This window comes from Chiloscyllium punctatum, chromosome 48, assembly GCF_047496795.1.
Source record: "Chiloscyllium punctatum isolate Juve2018m chromosome 48, sChiPun1.3, whole genome shotgun sequence".
NCBI lineage: Eukaryota > Metazoa > Chordata > Chondrichthyes > Orectolobiformes > Hemiscylliidae > Chiloscyllium > Chiloscyllium punctatum.
Genome location: NC_092786.1, coordinates 39,520,235 through 39,543,865, shown reverse-complemented (window position 1 = coordinate 39,543,865; position 23,631 = coordinate 39,520,235). Strand labels below are relative to the sequence as shown.

At 41.0% G+C, this 23,631-nt stretch overlaps 1 protein-coding gene across 4 annotated transcripts in view; it reads right to left on the bottom strand.

Moving 5' to 3' along the window:
- The window catches only part of cgnl1 (cingulin-like 1), a 157,778-nt gene that overhangs the window by 8,624 nt on the left and 125,523 nt on the right, over positions 1-23,631 (bottom strand). For all 4 annotated transcript variants that reach the window (XM_072565011.1, XM_072565010.1, XM_072565013.1 and 1 more), the window contains 2 exons: positions 6,574-6,657; positions 2,834-2,958 (listed from right to left, as the gene is read on the bottom strand). In XM_072565011.1, coding sequence (XP_072421112.1) covers positions 2,834-2,958; positions 6,574-6,657 — 209 coding nt within the window. The remainder of the gene's footprint in view (positions 1-2,833; positions 2,959-6,573; positions 6,658-23,631) is intronic.

Below are 23,631 nucleotides of genomic sequence, written 5' to 3'. Positions count from 1 at the left end.
TGCACAGCTTTGCCATGAATGCAGCATTATGCACACTTGCTTGTGACCTGAACAGCAAGCTGCATTTAAACATACAAAACAATTCCCAAATAAGCTTCAGAGGAACCATCAGTGTAAAGACAGTATCTTCTTAGTTTTCTATATTTTAGATTGTGGAATAGAAAATAGATTGCTTTAAATCCGAGGATCATGGAAGGGATTGCTTCACTTTTCAAAAGCAAGTTACTGAAAGTCAGTGTAAATGGCAGTGACAAAGCAGCTTGATCAATGCTCTTGACCAACTTAAATGTTCACTTCCTGTACCACAAACTTACAATGGCTGCAGTGTGTACCATTTATAAGATGCACTGCACCAAGTCTTCTTCAATAGCACCTGCTATTGCTTTGTTCAACCAGTGAGGGGGGATGCTGTTTATCGATGATCTGGCACCAAGATGTATACGATGTGTGATTTGGCTGGCAACAGGTAGCTGATTGGTTTGTGGAGTGGTGACCAGTTGTCGATAACAAAAGCCTTCAGCCTGCCAACTAATAAATGAATGGCTCCTGGGTAGCTGAACAGCTTGTGAGCATTACCAGCATCGTTTGAATTTCTGGAAGGGGAGGTGGTGTCTCTCTCTGCAGTACAAACTGCCTAAAGCCTGAAGAAAGTAGGGCTATTTTCCTTCACTGGCTGTGGTAAACTGTTGCTCTTAAACGGTTAAGTCAGAGACTTTATAATTTGTGAACTAGTCACTCTGTGCCTCCTGCAAGGAAGTAGTAAATATCTGGAGGAGAGACTGAAGAACAGCAAGCCTTTGCAAACAAAAGGATCAGCTCAGTAAATTCTGTGCAGAGTACCCAGGTTTCTTTCTTCCTTACACAAAGGAGTGTGTGTCTGCCTGTCTGTATGTGTCTGCGTGTATGTGTTTCAGGAGAGTTTTATTGGTCACTTTTGGAATACTGCATGCAATCCTGGTCTCCATCCTACCAGAAAGATGTGAAACTTGAAGGATTCAGAAAAGATTCACAAGGACGTTGCCAGGGTTGGAGGATCTGAGCTATAGGGAGAGGCTGAACAGGCTGGGGCTGTTTTCCCTGGAGTGTCGGAGGTTGAGGAGTGACCTTATAGAGGTTTATAAAATCACGAGGGGCATGGACAGGATAAATAGACAAAGTCTCTTCCCTGGAATGGGGGGAGTCCAGAACTAGAGAGCATAGGTTTAGGGTGAGAGGGGAAAGATATAAAAGAGACCTGAGGGGCAACTTTTTCATACAGAGGGGGGTACGTGTATAGAATGAGCTGCCAGAGGAAATGGTAGAGGCTAGTACAATTGCAATATTTAAAAGGCATCTGGATGGGTATATGAATAGGAAGGGTTCCGAGGTATATAGGCCAGGTGCTTGCAGGTGGGACTAGATGAGGTTGGGATATCTGTTCGGCATGGACAGGTTGGATCGAAGGATGGGTTTCCGTGCTGCACATCTCGATGACTCTAATCGTATGGCGATGTTCACTGGTGCTTACCGTGGCATCAATCTATTTATTTGTAACAAATGACTATTGTTACATACAGAAACCTAGTCTGTGCTTCTGTTCACCTAAGTCTAAGGAGGCTGGTAAATTAGAGAATTTTGCATATTTTGATAAAATCTTTATATTGTGTGACAATTCTACGAATAGTGGGATGCATTTCCAACCACTATTGCAGTGAGATATGACAGTCAAAACCTTACATCGAAACATGAAAAGGTATTAGGACAAGTGACCAAAGGCTTGCTTATAGATACAGACTTTGATACATTGAGAAGCATTTTAATTCCTTACCCTTACGCATTGGTAAAGAATAATTGCTAACTGCTGAGTATGCACATTGCCATCAATATTTTATACATGGTGGACAGGCTTCAGGAGGGGAGTTACTCAGTGCAGGATTCCTAGCCTCTGACTTGTTCATGTAGCCACAGTATTTATATGGCCAATAGAAATCCCAAAATGTTGATAGTGGGGAATTCTGTGATGTTATGCCAACTGAATGTCAAGGATGATGGTTAGATTTACTTTTGGTGCAAATGGTCATTGGTTGGCATGACAGGTACTTGTGGCCAATTGATGCAATGCATTAGGGCTTTGAATCTTCCTCTTGCCTGAGGCATCCCTAATTGTACTGGCCAATTGAATGGAAATCTGACTTGAAACTCATTTGAATTAGTTGTGGCTATGGATCCACAGGACAAAACTCTCCTTACTTTGACAGTCAGAATCAGGCTGCAGAGCAGTAACATAAGGGTCCTCTTGTAAGCAAGAGGCTGGAGCATATTATTTAGCTGATGTTACATTCAATTATCGGAGTATTTCACTTTACGGGAGCTTTATACTGCATCCAACAATTCTGCATTTGATCTGGGATAACATATTTTACGTTAGCATTTCATTACTTTATTAACACAATATCCGTACAGAATAATGTTATCTTCAATTAAAATTATAATCCAAAGATTATTTGTATTGCTTGGATAACCCTACAGAAATTAAAAACATCTTTCAAATAAGAATCTACAATATTCCAATGTGAAAGTTGGAAATAGTCTCTGCATTTGCCAGCTTCACCTTTAAATGATATATTTTAATTAATTGCTGTGTATTCTCCATCTACTGGTCATAAATTTTTGATTAGCCTTTGTTTTATACACATCATGGTTTGTTAAACTCCATTATGTCAAGCATTCCAGTCTCATGGAAACATCTCTGAACATACTTTTATTGAAATGACTGTTTAATAATATAGAAGATGCTGTCTACAATGTTGGACTGCATTTACTTTTATGGGAAAATGGGAAAATCAAATCTTACCTTTCTTCAGCTTCAAGGCGTTCTTCCAGTTCCTGGATTCTTGCCTCTAACTGGGTAACAATACCTTCCTTAGAATGTTTCTGAGATCCTTCCAAATATGCAATTCTGCTTTTTAGATCTTTGTGCTGTAATTAAATATCATATTACCTTTATCAAAATTGATGGGTATTACTCATTTCAGAAATATACATGTAGTACTTAAACATTAATCAAACACTTACTTGAAACTAGGTTTTGAAAATTTCAAAATGGCACTATTTTGATGTTTAACATCTCATTTGATTTACTTAATGCAATCTGAAGTCCATTAGAGATCACAAGTAGTTTGGTGCATTCACTACCTTTTGAGCTGCCTGTACGACTTACCTTTCTAAGATTTGATATTTCCACAGGTTTTGGACACTTGGATGTGGGTATTGTTGGCAAGACCAGCACTTATTGTCCATCCCCAATTGCCAAAAGGTGGTAGTGAGCCACCTTCCTGAACCACTGCGCTGTTAGAAAGGAATTTCCAGATTTTTGATCCAGCAATGACGAAGGAATGACAATGTATTTCCAAGTCAGCATGGTCTACAAGTTAGACAGAAACTTGCAATGGTGTAAAGTTAGAGAGAACCTTGCAGTTGATGCTATTGGACGCACTTTTATTCCAGTCTTTTTAGTGGAAGTTGAATATTTTATGAGGTGCTTTCAAAGCAGCCTTGGCAAGTTGCTGCACTGTATCCTGCAGAGGGCAAACTCTCGACCTACCACGCATCAAGGTGGAGGGAGTCAATGTTTAAGATAGCGATGATATTTTCAAATTTGATGCAAGTTGGATATTTCACAGAAACAAATTAGTAGTTTGCATTTCAACCGTTTCTGAAGTATAAGATCTGGACATCCTTAACCAATAATTTAACTATCAGGACTCTGTAACAGTTTCTTTTAATTTTAATGATGATGAAATTTTGCACTACACTGGTATAGAGCGAGATCTGTCAAAATGGACAATTTCAGTTTTGGACAATAAAATGAGTTTAGATGTCAGGATGGATGGCTTTGAGGTAAGCAGGGAAGAGGTGTTGGAAATTCTGGAAAGGGTGAAAATAGATAAGTCCCCTGGGCCTGATGGCATTTATCCTAGGATTCTCTGGGAAGCAAGGGAAGAGACTGCAGAGCCATTGCCCTTGATTTTTATGTCCTCGTTGTCTACAGGAATAGTGCCAGAATACTGGAGGATAGCAAATGTGGTTCCCTTGCTCAAGAAGGGGAGTAGGGATAACCGTAGTAACTATAGGCCGGTGAGTCTCACTTCTGTTGTGGGCAAAGTCTTAGAGAGAATTGTAAGGGATAGGATTTATGAACATCTGGATAGGAATAATGTGATCAAGGATAATCAGCATGGTTTTGTGAAGGGCAGATCGTGCCTCACAAACCTTATTGAATTCTTTGAGAAGGTGACTAAGGAGGTGGACGAGGGTAAAGCGGTAGATGTGGTATATATGGATTTTAGTAAGGCAAGGCATTTGATAAGGTTCCCCATGGTAGGCTACTGCAAAAAATACGGAGGTATGGCATTGAGGGTGAGTTGGAGGTTTGGATTAGGAATTGGCTGGCTGGAAGAAGACAGAGGGTAGTAGTTGATGGTAAAGGTTCATCTTGGAGTGCAGTTACTAGCGGTGTTCCGCAAGGATCTGTTTTGGGACCATTGCTGTTTGTCATTTTTAAAAATGACCTGGAGGAGGGGCTAGAAGGTTGGGTGAGCAAGTTTGCGGATGATACGAAAGTTGGTGGAGTTGTTGACAGTGAGGAAGGATGTGTCAGGTGACAGCGGGATATAGATAAGTTGCAGAGCTGGGCAGAAAGGTGGCAAATGGAGTTCAATGTGGGTAAGTGTGAGGTGATTCACTTTGGCATGAGTAACAAAAAGATGGGGTACTGGGCTAATGGTCGGATACTTGGTAGTGTGGATGAACAGAGGGATCTTGGTGTCCATGTACACAGATCTCTAAAAGTTGCCACCCAGGTAAATAGTGCGGTGAAGAAGGCATATGGCGTACTGGCTTTTATTGGTAGAGGAATTGAGTTCCGGAGTCCTGAGGTCATGTTGCAGTTATATAAGACTCTGGTGCGGCCGCATCTGGAGTACAGTGTGCAGTTTTGGTCGCCATACTATAGGAAGGATGTGGAGGCATTGGAACGGGTGCAGAGAAGGTTTACCAGGATGTTGCCTGGTATGGTAGGAAGATCGTATGAGGAAAGGCTGAGGCACGTGGGGGCTGTTTTCATTGGAGAAAAGAAGGTTTAGGGGTGACTTGATAGAGGTGTACAAGATGATTCGGGGTTTAGATAGGGATGACGATGAGAACCTTTTTCCACGTATGGAGTCAGCTATTACGAGGGGGCATAGCTTTAAATTAAGGGGTGGTAGGTATAGGACAGATGTTAGGGGTAGATTCTTTACTCAGCGAGTTGTGAGTTCATGGAATGCCCTGCCAGTAGCAGTGGTGGACTCTCCCTCTTTATGGGCATTTAAACGGGCATTGGATAGGCATATGGAGGATAGTGGGCTAGTGTAGGTTAGGTGGGCTTGGATCGGCGCAACATCGAGGGCCAAAGGGCCTGTACTGCGCTGTATTTTTCTATGTTCTATACAATCAACAGCCTGGATTCCAACAAATCTCTCCCATTTCCATGGTCATCACTAAGTATAAGTGTACAGATTTTTAATATTTAATGTGATAAAATACCATATACAGAAATAAGCCTTGATACAGGGAAGAGTAATTTCTTGTTAAAAGTGCATGAATTATGACAAGCCAATTGAGCTAATCCAGCTCTAAAAGTCATGCAAACATTTGCCTTTTGATTACAAAGTGTATCTGACCAGTTCCTTGTTAAAAAAAAGTCAATGTGAACGCAGTACTAGGGCCTAAAAAAAAAGTATGAAGGGACACAAGGACACAACATTCTTTTCTCCAAGATTCACTCGTTTCCATCTATACAATTTCTATTGTTCTGAAAAGCATAAAAGGAATTCTGAGTACTAGCCTTTATTGCTGGAAAATAATGAGTGTCACTCGCTGCCTGCAACTTTGCAACCACCAACACTCCATGATCAAACTAAATAAGTAACTTAGATCTTTAAACAACAGCTATTGCTCTCATCTTCAGTTATACCTTCATCACTGTACTACTGCTCTCCATCACATAAACAGATTCCCATTTCACTGCCTGAACGATGATGTAGGAGCTGATACTCAATGTCTCAGTGGGTAAAATGTGTTGCAGTATGTGGTACTGAGTCTGACAGTAAAGTCCCTGTTTCCAATCTCCCTCTGTGCTTGATTGGACAATTCCAACTGCAATGACAATCACACTACAATAGGCACAGAAAAGGACTACTGAAGGGAGAAAAGTAAATCAGTAATGGATGGCAATTGGGACTGTTATCCTGTGATACCTACAGCATGTTGAAGTTCCATATTGTAATCCGACAAGTGGAGATGAAATGAGAATGCAGATTTGATATTAGAAATGCTTCTAGTCGAACATATGACCAATATCCATTTTCAGTAGTTCAATCGTTTTTCCATTATTGTGTTAAAAACAAAATTCTAAATTTCAGAATGAACTTTGCTTAATTTGAGATCTGATGGAGACTGTCATTTTCAGGGCTTATTTCTTTAATTAGCTAGTGTACTATTGAACTTCCAGCATATAACTCAAGTCCAACTAAGTTAAAGTAAATGAAGTACCTGTCTCTCTAAGGAAATCTTGTCACACTCCAGATCTTGCCTTGTCGCTCTTTCCTGAAAAAGTTCATTTCGCATCTGCTCAATCTGTCAGGGAAAGATGAAACTGTTAGTTACAGCTGTGACATCAAAATGCCTTTAGAGTTCAATCAAGCCATTAATGTACAAGGTCTAAAACTGCAATTGCTCAAAAATGTCATGACCCATTTCTCTCCTGACCCTTCTTGGGATATTACTTTATGTTGAAGATTTTTATTACTTTTACCTTCTACGCTGTGGCCATCTTTCCCCATCATCTAACCAGTGTTTGTCTTAAATTCGGAAACATGTTTCTCATAAACTAACAGGTCAGCATCATGTCTGTACATAAATGAAATACAGGCACAGTCTATGTATCCACTTAGGCGCACACAAACTAACCAGACAGCTACCAAGAAATCTTTTAGCTTCATCCCTGCAAAGGTGGGCTGGGGCAATAGCAGAGAGGGGGAAGGCCATGGGTAGGACTGGACAGGACTAGGGCATGGTATGGCAAGCAGGTGACTTTCAACAGGCAAATCCCTGCACCTCCAAGAGTGACCTCAACGGCATCCAGATTAGTGCCAATGGTGGCCTCCTCTCCAACCCAGCAGGCAAGTTGACCTGATTTAACAGTCGGAAAGGCATCCACTTTTCTCACCTGAAAAAGGTTGGGCTTGCGGTAGCTTGAGACTCTTAAGCCGCTTTTCCTTGACCACCTGTGTGTATCTTACCAGTTCCAACCTGCTCGGTTATTGAACTTGCTGCCACCTCTTGAAAAGGGAGAATTCTGTACTGTAAGAGGTTGCTTGTTATAAATTCTGGCAGTTATCTCTTCCCAATTATTAAGACTCTGCAGTGGATAACCATAGATTCCAACTTGGTGCTTTACAGCAAAGCAACAGTGGAGTGTCCAACACCTTAATCTCTCAACAGTGTTTTGGATATCATTCAAGTACAAAACTCAAGTGTGTTTGTTCTGCTTAAAAAGTCTAAATTTAAAAGCCAACTTTTCAATGAATCATATATCCTGAGCAACAAAGTACAATGAAATACTGGTACACTAATCCAGCGTCTAATAGATACAAATAGTAATCCTTATCATACAAACCTTGTGTGGAAATGTAGATCCAATTTGCTAGAAAGGTAATCCCAGTCCTCTGTATTCAATCAACAAGTCTGAATTATTTATACCATTCAAATTGCAATATAAATTGGGGCTCACTTAATGCCCAAACTGACAAATGAAAATTAGTGTATACGTTATACTGGAACTGGAGCATTGTCTGAAACATTTCCACAAGTTAATTTCCATGTAGCGAGACTAAAAGATTAGCTTTCCCAAAATCTTTTAACATCATTGAATTAACATATCTTAATGGGGAATTTAAAATACTCAGTAGCTTCACATATAAATGAATACAATTGAACTTGTACAGTCAATTGTGAGTAGGAAAGCTGTTCGATTTTTATATATATTATCATTGTTCGTGTTTGGGTTTTAGAATAGTGGCATTTGGGATTGGTTTCTTTTCTGAAGGATTTAAAAAAAATAATAACTGAGTCAGACAGTCCATCTGAATACTGACCTAATTGAGTAAGTGTCACAGAGCAGGGACATTTTTATTGCAATGGCTTATGACAGGTGAAGTAAACATTGAAGGCAATAAGCTTGCTTCTGTTTCAGTACATTCAAAGATTGCTTTTAGTTTAGAAAATTTAGAGATTAAACAAGGGTAATTTCCCTGTATTTGAATTGCTGTGAAGTGATGCTGTTAAAGTCTGAAAATGCATTTTTCTAGCTATTTTAAGATTTCTTTCTGACTATTCTGTATCTGGATAATTTTTTTGCATTTTGTATAATAAATTTCTGTTCTGTTCCTAAAGAAACATTGCTGACTTGTGTGGTTTTGTTACTTTAACTGACCACCACTAAATGTAAGCAAAATTACATGCTGCATCAAGCCAGATTCCACTGTGAGATCAGACTTGTCCAAGAAGACCATCAGCTGTGATCATGTTAAACCAAGTCTTCTGTGCCCTTTCACCTGCACATTTGAAGAGCAAGAGAGCATGCTCATTGCTTTGGTCAATGTTTGGTCTTCCAATCAACAGCTGTAAAACAAGTGACAAAAAAATGTCTGCCTTTTAGTCTCAATGCTCTAACTTATCAGCTCACCTTGAAATGGGACAACAGAAAAAGATATTATGGTCTTTTTTTTGTTATTCAAAACTTTAGCCTCTGATCACTTTCCGCTCAATTATGTTTTGGCAAACACTCCAGGATTCTCACCTCTCCACTCTGGTTTGCTTTTGCTGAGAGTTTCCAATACTGATCAATGCAGAATAATACATTTCACCATGCAACCAAAACTACAGAACAAAAACCATAGAAACTGAAACTTCTCATCACAAGCAAAATAGCAGCTTTGGATATGATTAAATGCAGCACAACTAAAACCATTAGGCCAAAAGGAACATTAGAACAAGAATCTTCCAACTGTGATGACAGTCGACAGGGAATTAAAAACCCAAAATGAAGAAGTTGTCTAAATGAAACAGTTGTTTGGCATTAGAACTAATGGGAAACAGTCTATAAACTTCTAAAATTCATCCTGCGTTATAAAATTGACTCAAAGTCCAGGGAATTGATTTTAGACAAAAGTTGGCATCTGGAACGAATGGTTACAAACGTAACCATGAGTCTTGTCCTGAGATGAACAGAGCTTTTAAGTTACACTGGAATGGGACAATTCGGCAAAAGGGTGCCTTGAATTTTTGATATTTAAAATTTTTTTTTTACGAGATTTGATATAATAATCTCAAGTTACGTTCCTCTTTTTAGTTGGAAGTTCATGCGCAGCATTAGTAATGAGAGCAGTATGTTTCACTCCTCCAGCCAGAAATTGTGGGCCATGTGCTTCTTGTGAGTAGTACTGGCTATAGGAAGCTCAGAACTTACCCTCAGTCATTTTCCTTTTCTTCTTTAAAAGGAAAATTGCAATTAATTAAGCATCTACAATTTTCAACAGTGTTATTTCCTCACATGCTATGAACTGACATGCCATTAGTTCTGCACACTGCATTCAGAAAGCAGTGGAACAGCACGTCACCTCAATGTTGTTTACTAAAACAATCTAATGGCTTTTAGAATACTTCTCTACTGTTTTTACATCTTGCAATATCAATGATGCAAGCTCTTCCTACAGCGTTCTGGACTCAACACCGAGTTCAACAATTACAGATCTTAACCTCTGAGCCATTTTCTTTTGTGTTACTTTTGCTGTTTCTTCCCCCTCTTATTTCTTCCTTAATTACTCCACTTTGCCTTTAGATGGTAGCTAGCCTGTCGTTCTTGCCTCTTTTAGACACATCTTTAGTTCCTTTACATTTCCCAATGTTTACCTTGCACTAAAATTAATTTTTACTATTGAAGCGCTCTGACTCTCCACCCGATGATAAACTTCCCCAGCAACCCCGTCTCTCCCCCCATTCGCAGTTGCTCCAATTTTTGTCTATACGCAGGTGGTTAACTCTTGCTTCACTCTCCTCAGATGCCATCAGACTTGCTGCGCACTCCCTAACACTTTCCTCTTTCAAATCATTCTTCGATAACTTCTCTTCAGCTGTACCTTCAGCATTTCTGGGATACAAGGCTGAAAGTTAGATCTGAGCCACATTGCAAGCAATTTCTAATTTGTGGGGATATGGTTCCAGAGGCTGTCCATTTTAGTCATTGCAAGTAAAAAATTTCCAAGAGAATGAGTTGAAATTGTAACTCTAGAATTAGTGTCTGGCCTTCTGGTTTTGTCTGGTTCACTGAACAGTGCAATTATTAAGTGAAGCATGTGATCTGCTTCAGAATGCCACGATCCTGTGATCAACAGATTATACTTGACACACATCAGTAAATCAATCATTTCTCCTCATACACACTTTGAAAATGGTTCAGAAAAGAGTCACAACACTGACTTACACCTTCAACAACACTGAATTATTCACATGGCCTTCATAAGATGGACCCATTTATTCTGCAACTTGCGTTTAAATCGCACCTTTTGAGAATTAAAACGTCCCAAGGATTAGGAACATTATCAGACAAGTTAGCCTGCCAAGCTACACATACAGATATTAAGGCAAGTGGTCAAGAGGTAGTCATCAAGAGGGTTCTAAAAGAGGTGCAGAAATGTAGGGAACGAATTTCAGAGATGAAGGCTCAGGCATCTGAGGACACACCTATTGATGATGGAGAAAAGGAAATTGGAATTGGCAAATCAACAATCAATTTGGAAGTGCACAGATTTCTCAGAGATTGCACAGCTGAAGGGGAGCATTTAAAGATGAGCACATAAATTTTAACATCAAGGTGTTGCAGACCTGGGGACCAATGGTGAGCAGAGGGGTGGTGGATGATTAGGTTGATGCCAGTTACAATACATGCAGCAGAATTTTGTATGAGCTCAAGTTTATGGAAGGTGGAGGATGTCAGTGCAATAGTCAGTAGAGTTAACTAAAGCACAGGTGATGGATTCAGGTGCTTTAATAAATGTTGAGAACAGAATGGTTACTTGTCAACTGATGGGGACACAATTGGTCAAATGACCTGCTTCCATTCTACAAAGTAAACACACTGGGTTAATTTGCTAGCACTTCATTCTGGTAGATGGTCATGTGTGTAAGGTACACAGGAGCACGAACTAAACTAAATGCTCCACAATTAATCTATGGAACAAGTGGACTTCTTTTTTCTTCTTCTTTCATAGGAAGTAGGTTTTACTGCTATTTCATAGATCAATATCCAGGCATTGAATTAGGCAGTAAAAGAAACCTCAGGTTTATTTGGGTTTTATTGTAAATTTGTAATTTAGCACAAACAGGTTTCCACCATTTCCTTCTGAACAAGCCAATCTTCCACTGATGGGGGATTGCAAACTTTGCTTTTTACATAAACCCACAGTTCCAACTTGAAAGGGTGCAGAAAAAATTTACAAGGATGTTGCCAGGGTTGGAGGGTTTGAGCTACAGGGAGAGGCTAAATAGGCTGGAGCTATTTTCCTTGGAACTTCAGAGGCTGAGGGGTGAGCTTATACAGGTTTATGAAATCATGAGGGGCTTGGATATGGTGAATAGCCTAGGCCTTTTTTTCAGGGTGGGAGAATCCAGAATTAGAGGGCATAAGCCGAAGGCGAGAGGGGGAATGATTTAAAAGGGACCTAAAGGGCAATGCTTTCAGAGTGTGGTGCATGTTTGGAATGAGCTGCCAGAAGAGATGGTGGAGGCTGGTACAGTTACAACATTAAAACGGCACCTGCATGTGCATATGAATAGGAAGTGTTTAGAGGAATATGGACTAAATGCTGGCAAATGGGACTAGATTAGGTTTGATATCTAGTTGGCATGATCCATGGTGTACAACTCAATTACTCTATGACCTGTTTGATTAATTAAACAATTAAACTGCAAGAATCCAAAAGGGACAATGCAACAACAACAAAAAATAAATGAGGTGAAAGGAAACAATAGAGAGAACTAAATTAAAATAGTCTTGGAGCAATAGATAGTGCACTCCAGGGCAAACACTGCCCACCTCTCTCAAAAGGCACTGAGGATCTTGGTGGACACCACATGCTCCCTCTCCAAGGAAACACGGACACAAATGTAGCTGTAGAAGAGAGGCAGGCAGTCAGGAATTATAACTCCCACCACAGCCCATTGGGTGGACATGCAGGTGGCTACTGTAGCCAGGCCCAGGAGCAGGCCCAGAAAGAGATCATCTGCTACTCTTGTACTCAATTAAGTTTCAATTTACTTACAATGCATTTAAATTCAGGAACTAATGATAATAATAGAACTAAAAATTAACTTAAGTTTAATGACTTATGTGGCCCATTTTTAAAAAAATGCATTTTCACTGGTTTGAACTCTGAACCTGCTCTGAATTGGCCCTACACATTGTGAGCACAAACAGAACAAAAATGGACTAGGCTGATTATCTTCTTACAGAACAATGAGCGGAGTAGCATGTCTATTGCTGAAAAGCACAACTTTAATGTTTAAAATTAAAGATCCCTAGGAAAATAAAAATACTTGCTGTGCCTTGCCTCTAAAATCAGGGCCAAATGTCCTATTTCCCCTCAAGTTATGCTGCTCATATCACCTGCTCATAATTCCCACCAGAAAGTCGACTGTTACTGTAAAACACCTAATTACAGCATACTTCTAACACAATTATTGTGTTTGATTTTATAAGAACATTTACCAAATCATTTCAGATTTTATTCTTCCAAACTGGATTTGAAACTTTGCTGTTGCAGTTTTGAAGATATAACTGTAAAACCAATCTAAAATATTTGATACAGACAATAACAGGAATGATCACTTTGCAATATCAATTCTAGTCATCTCCATCCCTGAACTATTTATTCCCAAAGATCTCAAAGTTTACTTCCCTTTTTTGGAAAAGCAACTTATTATTCCCAAATTTACTTCAAATTAAAACACTTAACAGGTGCTGCTATGGTCCTATGTTCTAACATCATGCGCTGAATTCCTTTCTTCTTGCTCTGTTCCATTCCCTTCATTATTTTTCATGATGAATGGAATAGTTTCCTTTTAATACTTGATGTCCAGATTCCTCCTGTTTTCTGTCTGGAATGAATTATTCCCTTCAATAGATCCAGAAATGCATCTCCCAAATAAATCAAAACCGCTTGTAGCTCAAATTCTGATTAGGATCAGTTTCAGCTGTGGTTTTTATTGCATGAAAACTCAACATCCCCCACCCCTGCCCTGAGACACACTCCTTTTAGTAATAACAATGAATCAGAACATAACGTTTAACCCCTGGTCCACCAATTCATCACAATACAATACAAAAATGGCTGTTTAAACAAGAGACTCCTATTTTTAGATTCCAAAATTATCTGACAAGCTATGCCAAGGTGACAGTCACAATGGGATCCAAAATAATTGCAGCTGCACCTGATTTAGGAAAGAGACAAGGAGAGTACTGATTTAAGAGAATTAAAACACGTTAATTATTTCCAAGCTCGGATTCTGGAGGCTGCACTTTAAATTACTTATTACGATGACTGAAATATTAACTTCTTTTGCTAACTTATGTCTAAACATCAACTTTTAAAAGACTCCAAACTGGCAATGAGGTAGCAACCAAGACGTGCTTTCTTTGTGAAGATAGTTAATTGACACTCAGTTCTGTAACTCTCAACCAGGATACTCAGTTTCCCAGCTGCCCCTTATTAATTTTGACTCAAAAACAATTAATACCCATTATCTACTTTCCTTAACCTTATATCAACATCGACAAATCATATCAATGTAAGATATCGAATAAGTTAGGTAAATGATCAAGTCTTCCAGAACAAAACTTGGTTTCCATAACAGTAAAATATGTTTCACCTATTTATTCTGGTTCCTACAGTATTGAAAATGCATAGCACCTTGTGATTAGTCTCCCTTATAGGCACTCTTCATTGATTATATAAATGGAGAATGGCTGCAGATAGCTTCAACATAGAGGAATTTGGGAGGTCCTCATGTATAAACCACAAAACATCGAGCATGCAAATTCAGCAGATAGTAGGGGAGGCAAATGGAATTTTGGGCTTTATTTCAATTGAAATGGAGCACAAAAGTAGAGAAGTCTTACTAAAACTATACAACACACAAGTTAGACTAAACTGAAAATATTGTGAACAATTCTCTTTCCTTATCTAACAAAACATTTACTGGCATTGGAAGCAGTCCAGAGACAGGTTCACTGGGTTGATCTAGGTATGGAAGGATTTCTTTCTGAGGGATTGAGTAGTTTGAACCAGTACTCATTGGAGTTCAGAAGAATGAGAGGCAATCCTTACTGAAACCTATTTAATCTAAAAGGGCTTGTCGGGGTGTATGCTGAGTGGTTGCTTTCCCTTGTGGAAGAGCTTGGAACATAGAACGTAATGTCAGAGTGCAGGGTCACCCATTTCAGACAGAAATGAGGGAGCACTTTCTTCTCTCAGAGTGTAGTGAAGCTGAAGAATTACTTACTGCAGAAGGCTGTACAGTCTGGTTCACTGAGTATATTTCAAAGTTGAGATAGACAGTTTCTAATCTGTAAGGGAATCAAGGGTTGGGGGGGGCGTGGGTGTTTAAAACAGAAAAATGAAATTGAGGATTGTCAGATCAACTATGACCTCATTGAATGGGTTAGGTCTACATCAACCTTGAAATATACTCGGTGAACCAGACTGTACAGCCTTCTGCAGTAAATAATTCTTCAGCTTCACTACACTCAGAGAAGAAAGTGCTCCCTCATTTCTGTCTGGAATAGGTGACCCTGCACTCTGACATTATGTTCTGTGATCCAAGCTCTTTCACAAGGGAAAACAACCCCTCAGCATACACCCTGACAAGCCCTTTCAGATTAAATAGGTTTCAGTAAGGATTGCCTCTCATTCTTCTGAACTCCAATGAGTACTCGTTCAAACTACTCAACCCCTCAGAAAGAAATCCTTCCATACCTAGATCAACCCAGTGAACCTGTCTCTGGACTGCTTCCAATGCCAGTAAATGTTAGTGGGATGAGTGGCTTTCTTCTGCTCTTAAAACTTACAAACATGTTTCTGAAGCTGACACTTGAGATAGACAGAAATCAACTTCAATTTCAAAATCAAATTCTGATGCTTTAATGCCCTCATGTCTGACTTAAAAGTCTCATTCCTCAAGGTCTTTATCTGAATCTTTGACAGAGGCTGTGTGAGGGGAAGAAAAATTTGTAAGAAGGTTTATGATTGCACACAGCTGCTTCAACAGAATTATCTCCCTGTTGTTGCCAACACAGTCTCAAGTTCAATAGTGAGAAGCAGACAGTAGTCCAGGGTATTGATTAATTTTTCAAAGTACAGTAGTTGCAAGCAATACTTGTATAACATTAGAAACACAGAGTTTGCCATCCATGTCATTCATTGCTAAGGAATCACCAGCAAATATAGAATGCTGACTTAGTAAGCAAAGTAACGTAAGCGGCAACACCAGCTTTCAATGCAGTTGTTAATTGTGATGAAATCAGCATGTTTTACAGATAAATACATAATTTTTGGAGTTGAAGCGAGTGGTGTATGAGGTGACATGGTGGCTGAGTGGTTGACATTGTTGTCTCTCAATGCCAGGAACCCATGTTCAATTCTACCCTTGAGTGACTGTCTGTATGCAGTTTTCACATTCTCCCAGGGTCTGCGTGAGTTTCCTCTGGGTGCTCTGGTTTCCTCCGACAGTCCAAAGATATGCAGGATGGGTGAATTGGTGCATGGTAAACACAGATAACAGAGATAGGGTAGGGGGGTGGGATGCTCTTTGGAGAGTCATTGTGGACTCTCTGGGCCGAATGGCCTGCTTCCACACCGCAGAGTTTCTACGGGTGCTGATCAATTTTGAGAAGAGTTTACAAAAAGGTCAGAGTGTCCTCCTGGATTTCATCCAAAATGTGCCAGACAGCAAGTGACTACAAAACGCCTGCAATGTTAATAGCAAATTATTTATAGTGTGGGGGTTTATGACGGGGAATGAACATTAGGCTTGCTTTTGGGTTATAATAATCAAAGAATCATTTTAACTTGGGAAAAAAAAAGAGGGATTGAAAGCTTAAAAAACCCTGAAAGAACTGTGGATGCTGGAAATCAGAAACAAAAGCAAAAATTCTGAAAAAACTCAGCAGGTCTGGCAACATCAGTGGAGAGAAATCAGAGTTAACATTTCTGGTGCGGTGACCCTTCTTCTGAACATACTGAAAGCTTCTAGGCTAGTTTTTTCTAACGAAGTTGACAGGGGTCAGAAGCCAACACAGCTTTAGGATCGTTTAGGGAAAGCCCAGTTATGTTGGTATAAAAGTTTGATTTGTTAAATTTCCAGACCAAGAGTGCCTTGGAAATCTTCAGATTATTAAAAGACTGGGAAAGTTTAAGCCTTCAGTTTCAGGAGCTTTCTAGATTAGATTAGATTACATTACAGTGTGGAAACAGGCCCTTCGGCTCAACAAGTCCACACCGATCCACCGAAGTGCAGCCCACCCATACCCCTACATTTACCCCTTACCTAACACTAGGGGCAATTTAGCATGGCCAATTCACCTGGACTGTGGGAGGAAACCGGAGCACCCAGAGGAAACCCACACAGACACGGGGAGAACGTGCAAACTCCACACAGTCAGTCGCCTGAGACGGGAATTGAACCTGGGTCTCTGGTGCTGTGAAGCAGCAGTGCTAACCACTGGGCCACCGTGCCGCCCACAGTTCACAGGGCTGAATTGAGGAGTTAAGCCAAACCTAAAGATTTGATATAGAAGAGTGATTTCTCTAGATTTGAATCACTGCAAAGTGATGATAGCAGGAAATACATGAAACTTTGTTTTCCTGTGCTTCAAGAACTTTTAAGATATGTTTTATATTTGGGTAACTTGATTCTGTTTTATTGTTCCTTTGTGCAATAAAGTTCAATTTTATTGTTACAGAAATTCTGCAGCCTTATGGTTCAGTGAATGACTGCCACATTAAATTTTTAAAAACTATCAAATCAGATTTCATTCTGGGATCCAATTTGTCCAGCAGTAACATCAGCAGGCCCACTACATAAATACATTATACAGTGAGTAAGTCTTAAAAATGGGGAGCAACGTAGCGAACATTATGGAATATATTTGCATTGGAACCTAGTCCTTTGATTGATAATACAGATGCTTTTGCTTCAGAAAGATAATAAAGATATTATTTTGAAGTGAATAAAATATTCAAATGCAATCACTTGTCACTATTCGAAAAGTTAGTTAAAATAGCAGTGGAAGAAAAACATATGACTTTGCCAAGAAACAGTGTACTTTAATAGTCAGGAATGTTATGGAATGGTCATTTGATGCTCATATTTTCTTAATGATGAGTATTATTTCCAAATTTTCTCTAAACAATAATAGCCAATGCCAGTCAGTGAAAAGAGATGAAGTCAGAATAGTTTCAAAGCAGGACTAAGTGCCTGAGAGTCTTCAGAGCAAAAACTGTGTATACACCCCCAAATAGATTAAAGGAACATTTAAATAAAAGTACGTATTAATTACAAGAACATATTCACATGTTATTATCGCCTAGGTAAATATACTGCAGTCTAATCACACTATACAACCACAAGGTCAACTGAAATTTCAATCATTAAAAAAATCAGTGAAATAAAAGTACACAGTGTACCCACAGGCCATGTTTATCATTATTTTACAAACATCATTAAGTGTCAGAATGCAATAAAAATTGCATCTTAAGTGTGTGAGTAATATAATTACCCTTTTAACTTTGGAGTTTCAAACAAACAAAATGCAGCATTGGAGCCATTTCACAAAAACATATTCCACAATCCGAAGGTCAGGTTTGTTGCTCGGATTTGAATATTAGCATTTATTCCCTTTCTTGCACAAACTGATTAGCTAATCTCTGAGTTTATGAATTCTGCTCTCCCCCTGTATAACCACAGTGCCGATAAATGCTAGAGGGACCTGAATCAGCACAATGGAACAAGCTTAAAGCAGGCAAAGCTAATGACATTTTAGTTTGTGTTCAGGCTTGTGGGAGCTCATTTCCACACTCTCATTTAGCTGCAGCCAACACCTGGTCTCAGTGGTGTCACAGGTGCAGTGTATTCAGCAGGGATCTCATCAGAGGGCACCGGTGATGGGGAATGTGAGGCAGGCTTCTCATCCTTATACTGCACCATTGCCGCAGTAACGTCCTTACTGCTCATGGCAACAAGAACACGTGACGCTGGACGTTTTTCACATGAATGAATTACAGCAGTTGGTTATGAGATTCTATTTTCATATAGTATAGAAACAGACCCTTTGGTCCAACTAGTCCATGCCAAACAATGTTTCCCAAACTGAACTAGTTCCACTTGCTTCCATTTGGCCCAAATCCCTCTAAAACTCCCCATGCCTTTTTCAGTTACAAAGGCCCAATCACATCTCTTCTTCCTCAGACAGCTGAGGAAATTTGATGTGACAGCGAATACCTGTGCCAACTTTATAGATGCATCGAGAGCCTTCTGTCTGGGTGTATCATTACCTGGTATGGCAACTGTACCATTCAAGATCGCAGGTTGTTCCAGAGAGTGGTGAACTCGGCCCGGACAATCACAAAGGCCAACCTCCCATCTATAGAATCCAACTACCAGGCTCGCTGTCAAGGAAAGGCAGCCAGCATTCTCAAAGATCCATCCCACTCTGGCAATGTTTTTCGACAACCTCTACATCGGGGAGAAGGTGCAGAAGCCTGAACACATACACCAGCCTGGTTTGCAACAGTTTCTACCCGACTGTTGTTAGAATACTGAATGGACTTACAAACTCTTAGCATTCGCCTGCACCTGTGTTTTTGTTTTTGCTGCTGTTTATCTATTACTTACTTATCTATGCTACTTAACTATGTGATCTGCCTGCACTGCTTGCAAGACAAAGATTTTCACTGTGCCTTGGTACATGTGACAATAAATTCAATTCAATTCAATTCAGGATTTCCAGTTTTGAACAGGATGATCCTAGTTAATGCTACTGGCATGGGAAGGGGGAAACAGAGAGACACAGAGAAGGAGGAAGAGAGGAAGAGGGTAGGGCAAGAATTGGGGAGGGAGAGTGGGAGAGAGGGGCAGTGGTAGAGGGAACGGGGGAGGGAAAGGGAGAAGGTGGTAAGGGAAGATACGGAATGATGAAGGAGGGGAAGGGAGAGGCAGGAGAAAGGGAGAGCACAGAAGTGGGAAAAGGAGAAAGAGAGGGAGGGGAAGAGTGGGTGTGAGGGAGAGACAGAGGGGGAGGGGGTTGAGGGGAAGGTGGAGTAGAGAGGGTGCGAGAAGAAGGGGTGGAGAGGGAAGGGGAGGGTGGGGTAGAGAGGAGTGAGGGAGGAAGAGAGGAGGAGGAATCAGGGAGGGGGAGAGAGAGCAGCAGAGAGGAGTCATAGAACATAGAAAAATACAGCGCAGTACAGGCCCTTTGGCCCTCGATGTTGCGCCGATCCAAGCCCACCTAACCTACACTAGTCCACTATCCTCCGTATGCCTATCCAATGCCCGTTTAAATGCCCATAAAGAGGGAGTGTCCACCACTGCTACTGGCAGGGCATTCCATGAACTCACGACTCGCTGAGTAAAGAATCTACCCCTAACATCTGTCTGACGCCTACCACCCCTAAATTTAAAGCTATGCCCCCTTGTAACAGCTGACTCCATACGTGGAAAAAGGTTCTCATGGTCAACCCTATCTAAACCCCTAATCATCTTGTACACCTCTATCAAGTCACCCCTAAACCTTCTTTTCTCCAATGAAAACAGCCCCAAGTGCCTCAGCCTTTCCTCATACGATCTTCCTACCATACCAGGCAACATCCTGGTAAACCTCCTCTGCACCCGTTCCAGTGCCTCCACATCCTTCCTATAGTATGGCGACCAAAACTGCACACAATACTCCAGATGCGGCCGCACCAGAGTCTTATACAACTGCAACATGACCTCAGGACTCCGGAACTCAATTCCTCTACCAATAAAAGCCAGTACGCCATATGCCTTTTTCACCGCACTATTTACCTGGGTGGCAACTTTCAGAGATCTGTGTACTTGGACACCAAGATCCCTCTGTCCATCCACACTACCAAGTATCCGACCATTAGCCCAGTACCCCATCTTTTTGTTACTCATGCCAAAGTGAATCACCTCACACTTACCCACATTGAACTCCATTTGCCTCCTTTCTGCCCAGCTCTGCAGCTCACCTATATCCCGCTGTCACCTGACACATCCTTCCTCACTGTCAACAACTCCACCGACTTTTGTATCATCCGCAAACTTGCTCACCCAACCTTCTAGCCCCTCCTCCAGGTCATTTTTAAAAATGACAAACAGCAATGGTCCCAAAACAGATCCTTGCGGAACACCGCTAGTAACTGCACTCCAAGATGAACCTTTACCATCAACTACTACCCTCTGTCTTCTTCCAGCCAGTCAATTCCTAATCCAAACCTCCAATTCACCCTCAATGCCATACCTCCGTATTTTTTGCAGTAGCCTACCATGGGGAACCTTATCAAACGCCTTACTAAAATCCATATACACCACATCTACCGCTTTCCCCTCGTCCACCTCCTTAGTCACCTTCTCAAAGAATTCAATAAGGTTTGTGAGGCACGATTTGCCCTTCACAAAACCATGCTGACTATCCTTGATCACATTATTCCTATCCAGATGTTCATAAATCCTATCCCTTACAATTCTCTCTAAGACTTTGCCCACAACAGAAGTGAGGCTCACCGGCCTATAGTTACTAGGGTTATCCCTACTCCCCTTCTTCAACAAGAAAACCACATTTGCTATCCTCCAGTCTTCTGGCACTATTCCTGTAGACAACGAGGACATAAACATCAAGGCCAATGGCTCTGCAATCTCCTCCCTTGCTTCCCAAAGAATCCTAGGATAAATGCCATCAGGCCCAGGGGACTTATCTTTTTTCACCCTTTCCAGAATTTCCAACACCTTTTCCCTACTTACCTCAAACCCGTCCATTCTAATTAATTGTGACTCAGTATTCACATTGGCAACAATGTCCTGTTGCTGAGCGAATACTGACGAAAAGTATTCATTCAGTGTCTCCCCAATCTCTTCAGCCTCCACACGCAACATCCCACTACTATCCTTGACTGGACCTATTCCTACCCTAGTCACTCTTTTATTCCTGACATACCTATAGAAAGCCTTTGGGTTTTCCCTAATCCTACCAACTAAGGACTTTTCATGTCCCCTCCTTGCTGCTCTTAGCTCTCTCTTCAGATCCTTCCTGGCTATCTTATAACTCTCAGTCACCCCAATTGAACCTTCACGCCTCATCTTTACATAGGCTGCCTTCTTCCCTTTAACAAGGGATTCCAATTCCTTATTAAACCACGGCTCCCTCACACGACCCTTTCCTCCCTGCCTGACAGGTACATACTTATCAAGGACACTCAATAGTTGCTCCTTGAACAAGCTCCACATATCGATTGCACCCTTGCCTTGAAGCGTACTTTTCCAAGCCACGCATCCTAAGTCGTGCCTCACCGCATCATAATTTCCCTGCCCCCAGCTATAACTCTTGCCCTGCAGTGCTCACTTATCCCTCTCCATCACTAGAGTAAAAGTCACCGAATTGTGGTCACTGTCCCCAAAGTGCTCACTTACCTCCAATTCTAACACCTGTCCTGGTTTGTTACCCAGAACCAAATCCAGTATGGCCTCACCTCTTGTTGGCCTGTCTACGTATTGTGTCAGGAAACCCTCCTACACATATTGGACAAACCAAAGAGGGGGGGAGAGGGGAGGGGGAGAGGGGAGGGGGAGAGAGGAGGTGTGAGGTAGGGGGAGAGATGAGGAGGAACATACAACATTACACAGCACAGTACAGGGCCTTTGGCCCTCAATGTTGCATCGACCTGTGAAAATAATCTGATGTCCATCTAACCTACACTGTTCCATTATTATCCATATGTCTGTCCAATGCCCTTTGAAATGTCCATAACGTCGGTGAGTCTACTACTGTTGCAGACAGGCCATTCCATGCCCCACTATCTCTGAGTAAAGAAACTACCCCTGATATCTGTTCTAAATCTACCTCCCCTCAGTTTAAAGTTATGTCCCCTTGTGTTAGCCTTCACCATCCGAGGAAAAAGGCTCTCACTGTCCACCCTATCTAACCCTCTGATTAGCCTACATGTTTTGATTAAGTTACCTCTCAACCTTCTTCTCTCCAACAAAAACAGCCTCAGATCCCTCAACCTTTCCTCGTAAGACCTTCCTTCCCATACCAGGCAACATCCTTGTAAATCTCCTCTGAACCCTTTCCAAAGTTTCCACATCCTTCCTATAATGTGGTGCGCAGAACTGTACGCAATACTCCAGGTATGGCCTTACCAACGTCTTGTGCAGCTGAAGCATGACCTTGTGACTCCGCAACCCAATCCCCCTACCAATAAACGCCAATACACCATATGCCTTCTTAACAAACGTTTCAATTTAGGTGGCAACTTTCAGGGATTTATGCACCTAGACACCGAGATATCTCTGTTCATCTACACTGCCAAGAATTTTACCATTAGCCCAGTATGCTGCATTCCTGTTATATCTTCCAAAGTGAACTGCCTCACACTTTTCTGCATTAAACTCCCTTTGCCACTCTGCATCTTATCTATGTCCCTCTGTAACCGACAACATCCTCTGGCACTATCCACAACTCTGCCTAACTTAGTATCATCCCATCCTTCTATGCCCACATCCAGATCTTTTGGAAAAGTGACAAGCAACAGTGGCCCCAAAACAGATCCTTGCAGAACACCACTGGTAAGTGAGCTCCAGGGTGAATGTTTCCCATCAACCACCACCTTCTCTTTTCTTTCAGCTAGTCAATTTCTGATCCAAACCACTAAATCACTTTCAATCCTGAAAATCCATATTTTGTGCAATAGCCTACTGTGTGGAACTGTGTGCCTTACTGAAGTCCACATACACCACATCAACCACTTTGCCTTCATCTATCTGTTTTGTCACCTTCTCGAAGAACTCAATAAGGTTAGTTAGGCAGGACCTACCTTTCACAAAATGGTGTTGACGAATTTGAGGGAGGGGCAGTGAGGGAGGGGGAGAGAGAAAGAGAGAAGGGAGGGAAAGAAAAGGTTCCCACATCCCTGTTCTCAAACTGAGGAGCAGAACAAGAATACAAAGGAATTGTTGTGTAAATGAGATGGCAGGTATGGGTGAAGGGGGTGAAGTGAGAACTCAGACGTGAAAGTGTGTGTGTTTAAAAATAAAACATAGATGATGAGCAGGGATGAAGTCTGGGACAATGCTTGGGAGAAATATTGTCCAGTGATAGACACAAAATAGAAATTATATCATTTTTAATTAGCTAAACAAACAGAACAAAAATATTGTAATCTAACATGATTAAGCAAATTCAATCATTACATGTTCTGTAAAGGCAACTTATAAAGTCAA